We start from the raw sequence: 6937 nt of genomic DNA, 5'->3' as shown, positions 1-6937 counted from the left end.
TTGTGGAGCTATTAAAGCTAAGAACCATCCATATAAAATTACCCTTTATTCACGGATTGATGTTTAACTAGACTGTTATATGCATGAATAAACATGTAGGAATAAAAACTAATATAAACTTCTCGACATGTTATTACCATCGTTATCGTCCTCTTATTATCTTTTCCATCAAAATTTGTTAGATTATTAACAAATTAAAACAATCCGAAGGAAGAAAATCACTTATAATTTTGATGATTTTTTTTTCTCTAAACGTTTAGGGAGCGGTGACGGTGGTGGAGGAGGAGGAACACGAGCAGCGGTGGCGGGTGAAAAACATAAATCTTCATGTCTCTCCATATTTTCCATATGAAATATTATCCAAACACTCTCACAAAAAATAAAATAAAATTAAAATTAAAATCCCATCCACTTCCTAAATCCAAATTCTAAATTTTCTTGCTCTATTAAAGCTAAGAATCAGCATTGACGTTTATATATTTTTATGAATGAACAAACCCTCTCGTTAGGAATCAATGTTTCCAACCAAGTGTCACAGTACGTTGTTATAGACCTCCAATTCTCACAAATACTTTGATATATTATCTAGTATTAGCATTAGTATTAGTATTAGTATTATAGTAGTTCCGCCGTTTCCTATGGATTTCCCCATTGAAGCCATCAACCTCTCGATTCATTCCCATTGATTTTGAAAGACTGTGAGTCTTTTTGCAGCATAAACAAATAAAAAAAATTCTCAATAATGAGAATTTTTTTTCTTTTTTGTACTTTAAAAAAAAAAGTCTCCGGGTAAACGGTCGTCTCTTTCAATGGACACCCTGCATGTTCACGGTGTTTCCTCCCAACTTCTCCCTTCTCCCTCCCTCTCTATAACAATCATCTCCTTCCCAGAAATTCTAAACTCACAACTCTCTCTCTCTCTCTCTCTCTCTCTCTCTCTAATAGAGCTCCTTCTCCATTTCTCTCTTGTTTCTCCTCCATCTCTCTAATAGAGCTCCTTCTCCATTTCTCTCTTGTTTCTCCTCCATGGGTACACAAGGTCCACCGCAGGAAAATTATGTAAAGCCTAAGGTTAGTACCTCTCTCTCTCTTTCTCTCCCTCTCTAATAGTCAGCTGAGACTATAGTTTGATTTCCCCTTAATTTTAAATAAGCTTAAATCTACTTACCAAATAGCTCGAAACAAACTCGAAATAAGCACACGAGTTAGAGACTCCTAACCTGATTCAGTAATCAAACATTTTTTTTTATATCTAACTAAATCTAAGAAATAAGAATAACTAATTAAGTTCGGAGACTTATAAATAAAGAAAATTATCAAATAACACCTCACATTTGAGTTATTTATAATCTGATTTTTATTTATTTATTTATTTATTTAACTCTTTTGAATGGCATTATAAAATATTATTTTTGTAATGTAGCATAGACTAAACCAAATCTACTGAAATATTCATGTCTTTATTCTCCCCAATTAACAATGAGCCAATGACAGTTGTTAATCTTATTATTTGATATACTTGCCAAGTAAGCTACGTGGTCGACAATAGATTTATACCATAACCATTGACCTCTTATCTGTCTCCATGTGTCCGGATTAATATTATTAATTAGAGGGCTCGTGCCTCATGCCTCTTAGCCCTAACATGCTCATAATACTTTATATCAGGGCCCAATTATTGCTGTGATGTAGATTAAGGGTAAATTATTAATTACCCTCTTTGATTGTATTTATCATATTAGGCCTTACCACATATATGTTTATCATTCTACCCTCCGTATCTTGCTTAAAATGCCTCAAAAACACTCTGAATTAATTCTACGATAACATTAATTAACTCAAAATACTTTTATTTAACTTTAAATATAGTTCTTTATTTATTTTATTAGAATTATTTTACATGTAAGCGTCATAGATAGATTTCTCTAACAAACGGTAATAAAAGAAAAAGGCAAGGTGTTTTCAAGATATTTTCTTAATTAATATCACAAGAGGGTATTTTGATAATTAGATATCTCCATTAATGGCGGTTTCGATTTTTCATTATTTTAAATTTAAAAGTCTCCCTCCAGAGTCAACAGTCCTCTCCTTCAAACAAGAAGTCCATTCGAGTACTCCTCTTGACATATAACTAATCCTGTAATCCATCTCCCACTCTCTTCCCCTCCCTATAAATCCAACACCCAACCTTCATCCGTCTTTCCAAACCTTCTTCTCCTTCCTCCTCTCCCTCGTTTTTTCTTCTCCATGGGTACGCAAGCTCCATCACCAGAAACTTATGTCAAGCCGAAGGTGACTACAATCCTCTCTCTCTCTCTCTCTCTCTCTCTCTATAGAATAGTCAACAGGGGACTAGTAATCTCATGGGTAACTCTACATAAGATCATGAAAGGCCTCCACTGTTCCACTGATGATTTTTCTACAAGTTTTCAGTAGTCATTTAGATATATATATATATATAGTCTTTGCTTTACTTCCACTTTAATTTCCTTAATTAACGCTAGCTCTAGTTATTATCTATGCACAAGAGAGTTTATCACCGACACTCAACCAACCACTCAGACGCACTCCTTTTAGAATTCTAAAGTGCATGCATGCTACTTCTATCCACCCATACCCATTTATTACTTACAAATATAAATGGAGTAGTTTTATATTGACCATTTAAATATCGTGTGATGATAAACTACGGCCAACCACATCTAGAGTCAAAGATTACTGCTATCATACGTGCACAATATCATCTCCAATCCAGTGAATTATTTAATAAGAGGCTTGGGAAAGCAAATAAATTAGTTTTAAAGAGGGTTTTAATGGAGTGATTTCGGAGTAAGAGCTGGATAGGAGCTGGCGTTGATACCCAGGCTCTAATAATTTATTATTAAATATCTACAGTGCCCATGTTGGAATATATATTGATGCTTGTCATTTAATGTTCTGGTAGGTTGTTTATATATATATAAATATGCATCCGAACTTAGTTTTATTGGTTTATTATTTCAATTGTTTGACTGCCAGTTTTGGAAGCACTTGGGAAGTCAGAGTAGAGATCTGATTTATTTAATTTTCTCTTTCCAAATTATTTTGCCACATCGTAACCAAATTTTGAAAGTTATTTTCTTTTAAAAAAAGAACCTGTAGTTGCTATAGTATTCTTTAAAATATTACAATGTGACTGAAATTATTGGCTCTTTCAGAAATATTATTATTTTAATACAATATTTTTAAAATACTCTTCTTTTTTTGAAATTTAAAGTGTGAATTATTAAATAAGATAATATTTACTTTACTTAAACTAAGATATCTGAGTATACTAGATAATTTTTGAACTATTTTAAATAATTTATACGAGCGAAAAATAATTTTTCTATAATCTGAATTTAGTTTTGACTTGGAGAAGTTGGATTTAGCTGGAAAAGAGATCAATGATTTCAATAGCAATTGTAAATATTTTGAAGTATATAGTGATAATTATGATAATTTAAAATTTTGAGTGTAAAAATCCATAAGATAAAAGATCGAACTTTTCAAATGAGCCCTTCGAAATGTAGGATGGAGTTTTCTGTAAATCCAGGAGATGAAGGGCCTAATTGTAAATTTGTATCAACAAATATGTTTACACCAGAGGCCGGCAAATTTTTTGCCGTCGTTTCGTATAACATTCCTAAGCCGGCTCTCTCTAACTTCTACCTAAAAGTTATTCACTGGGGGATCATCACGAAGAGCTCTCGTTGCTTTAAGAATTTAAAAATTCATTAAAAGGATGGTTCCTATTACTTTAAATTGTTCTTATGATCTCCTGACCTCTAGTTGTGTTCCAAGATTTATTATTTTTTGGTTTCTGGTCTAATGGTTGGGCTGACTAAGGAAAATGGCAATAATCTGCAGTCTGATAAGGAGAAATCCGTCGATGATTGGCTCCCGATCACGTCGTCGCGTAACGCCAAGTGGTGGTACTCCGCCTTCCACAATGTCACGGCCATGGTCGGCGCCGGCGTCCTCAGCTTGCCCTTTGCCATGTCCGAACTCGGATGGTATGAACTTTAGAGAAGTCTAACTCCACCATCTAGCTAGCTGCTTAAGCTTTTAAGATAGTTTTCGCTATTCATTTCAAGTCATGTTAACAACCAAGAACTATTCTGAATTTGATTCAACCAGGCATAAAAGTTCAGTAATATTTATGCAACTTTAATTCTGACTGGTTTCAATCGTTTGCAATCGAGCAGGGGCCCAGGAATTGCAGTGCTCATTCTGTCATGGATCATCACACTCTACACGCTATGGCAGATGGTGGAGATGCATGAGATGGTGCCAGGAAAACGATTTGATAGGTACCATGAGCTAGGACAGCATGCTTTCGGCGAGAAGCTCGGCCTGTGGATCGTCGTGCCGCAGCAGCTCATCGTCGAGGTCGGGGTGGACATAGTCTACATGGTCACCGGAGGGAAGTCTCTCAAGAAGTTCCATGACACAGTCTGCCATGACTGCAAGTCCTTCAAGACAACTTACTTCATCATGATCTTCGCCTCTGTGCATTTTGTTCTCTCTCAACTGCCTAACTTCAACTCCATCTCCGGTGTCTCCTTGGCTGCTGCTGTCATGTCCCTGAGGTACATAATCTAGTAGCAGAGTAATAGCAGGGCTTAAGTAAGCTGTCTGAAATGGTCAAGATTTGCGATCACTATAAAACTGAATTACTCATTCATCATTTGGCTCTCTCTCTCATCAGTTACTCCACTATTGCATGGGGAGCTTCTGTGGATAAAGGAAGGGTGGAAGATGTGCAGTATGGCTACAAGTCCCCAAGTACAGGAGGAACGGTGTTAAGCTTCTTCAGTGCATTAGGAGATGTGGCCTTCGCCTACGCAGGCCACAACGTCGTCCTGGAGATCCAAGCGACGATCCCTTCGACGCCTGAGAAGCCTTCGAAGAAGCCTATGTGGAAGGGTGTCGTAGTGGCATACATCGTAGTTGCCCTCTGCTACTTCCCTGTTGCTCTCGTTGGCTACTGGGCATTTGGCAATGGAGTCGATGACAACATTCTCATAACTTTGAATAAGCCGCGGTGGCTGATCGCAATGGCCAACATGATGGTCGTCGTTCATGTGATCGGAAGCTATCAGGTAAGTAATCTAGCATTTTTAGAATGCAATTGGTATGCGATCTTTAAAAAAGAAAAACAATTTCAGCAGCAGTTATGATGATTAATGTAACATCCCCTCTCTATTATGTATGCAGATTTATGCCATGCCAGTCTTTGACATGATGGAAACCGTGTTAGTGAAGAAGCTTAATTTCCCACCTGGAATACTACTTCGTTTGATTGCTCGTTCTCTATATGTTGGTAATGCCCTTTCCTTTTCCCTTTCAGCTAAAATTATACACTAAACTTTTCAATGGCAACAAATGGAGTCAATTAGTTATATAATTAATTGTATATAAATTTCATCTACAGCATTTACAATGTTCGTCGCTATAACCTTCCCATTTTTCGGTGGCCTGCTTGGATTTTTCGGAGGATTTGCGTTCGCCCCTACAACATACTTCGTATGATCCTGTTCCTCCTATGAATATACTTACATTGCTAATGCAACTCAGTTTATATTTTTTCAATGTAGAGCAGAGTCTGACTAACTTCTGAAAACTTTCTTTTTACAGCTTCCCTGCATTATGTGGCTTGCCATCTACAAGCCAAGAAAATTTAGCCTCTCTTGGATTGCTAACTGGGTAAGCTTATTTTTCGTTATAATTCACTATATCTTCTTCTTCTTTCTTAATATCAAATTTCATAATCCTTTTCTATTTTACAAAGTACAATCTTATACTCTGCTTCTATTTTCTTCTTCAGATCTGCATTGTGCTAGGGGTTTGTTTGATGATTTTGGCGCCGATCGGCGGACTTCGGCAGATCATCGTCGATGCAAAGACTTACAGTTTCTACTCATAAGCAATTGATTGACCATAACACAAAAGGAGTCAATCTGTGTGTAAAGTTTCTTGCAGTAAAGTAATTGGTATAGAGTCAGCTGGTTACAAATATCCAGTGGCTGGCTCCTCCTTTATGTTCCATATATTAGAGTCAGCTGGTTTGATGTATTTGATTAAAGAGTCCAGGTGAAGTATGTTTCTATTCTTGTTCTCCTGCATTATTTGCCACAGAGTTTACATTGGTAAAGATAGAGAGGTTTATTATCTTATAAAGGTTAAACTCGCATCTATTTTTTTTTCTACGTCAGCATAAAATATTAGATAATCATTTTACTAAACTTTTTTATCATTTTTTCTTTCTTTCTATATAATAATGAATCAGTCGTACAATAATCACATATTATTTTTTTAATAGAAAATTTTAAAAAATAATGAATAGAAAAGATAAATAATTAAGAGGTTTAGTAAAATTATTTTACCAATATTCAATCCGTGTCTATTCCTTTCTAACAAAAGACTCTAAATTAGTGCCGAGTCTATTTCGCAAGAGAGTTTATGAGTTGCAACAGTTAAAATGAGAGAAAAAAAAAAGAGTGGAGGAGAAAAGAGAAGCAACGAGAAAAAAAAAGTTATGCTTAGCAATGGATAAGAGAGAGAGAGAGGGGAGGAAGAAGAGAGGGGAAGAGAAGAGTGAGAGAGAAAAAACAGTGAAAAAAAAGAGTTATTTTTATTTATTTAATTGCTTTATTAATATTTATAATCTTTTTAAAAAAATTTAAATACATTTAAAAATTTTATATAATTTAAAAATATTTTGATTCGATACCATTAATATTTATCATTTTTTTTGAACGATCGACACTGATTTCGAAACTTAACCGTACAACGCGAATAAGAAAAGTCTCCAAGTCAACTGTCAACTGTCATCTCTTTCAATGACACATCCGATCACATTATCTCTGGCATTTTGTAATTTGTATCCTAAATTAGAGAATTCGTTTTTGAGATC

The 6937-nt window shown here is 35.3% G+C and overlaps 1 protein-coding gene across 2 annotated transcripts; it reads left to right on the top strand.

Annotated features, from left to right (window-relative positions):
• Nucleotides 1-848: 848 nt before the first annotated feature.
• LOC140786225 (lysine histidine transporter 1-like) lies at nucleotides 849-6201 on the top strand. Of its 2 annotated transcripts, none has more exons than XM_073134499.1 (8): nucleotides 849-1071; nucleotides 3889-4034; nucleotides 4227-4610; nucleotides 4730-5123; nucleotides 5239-5344; nucleotides 5456-5547; nucleotides 5659-5727; nucleotides 5849-6201. In XM_073134499.1, the coding sequence occupies exons 1-8, from the start codon at nucleotides 1027-1029 to the stop codon at nucleotides 5945-5947; spliced, it is 1335 nt and encodes a 444-aa protein (XP_072990600.1). In that variant the 5' UTR covers nucleotides 849-1026; the 3' UTR covers nucleotides 5948-6201. The 2 variants fall into 2 exon arrangements, with proteins under 2 accessions (XP_072990600.1, XP_072990601.1); XM_073134500.1 differs by lacking the exon at nucleotides 849-1071 and adding an exon at nucleotides 1380-2292.
• The last annotated feature ends 736 nt before the right edge of the window (nucleotides 6202-6937 follow it).

The sequence above is a fragment of the Typha latifolia genome, chromosome 4, assembly GCF_019914945.1.
Source record: "Typha latifolia isolate L0001 chromosome 4, TyphaL0001v2, whole genome shotgun sequence".
Lineage (NCBI taxonomy): Eukaryota > Viridiplantae > Streptophyta > Magnoliopsida > Poales > Typhaceae > Typha > Typha latifolia.
This window is presented reverse-complemented; position numbering and strand designations above follow the sequence as displayed.

Excerpts from the sequence above, each read along its gene's own strand:
- LOC140786225 (XM_073134499.1), top strand. The coding sequence starts at position 1,027 with ATGGGTACACAAGGTCCACCGCAGGAAAATTATGTAAAGCCTAAG. Across the intron at positions 5,345-5,455 it reads TGCTCGTTCTCTATATGTTG|CATTTACAATGTTCGTCGCT; the intron begins GTAATGCCCTTT and ends TTTCATCTACAG. Across the intron at positions 5,548-5,658 it reads TCGCCCCTACAACATACTTC|CTTCCCTGCATTATGTGGCT; the intron begins GTATGATCCTGT and ends TTCTTTTTACAG.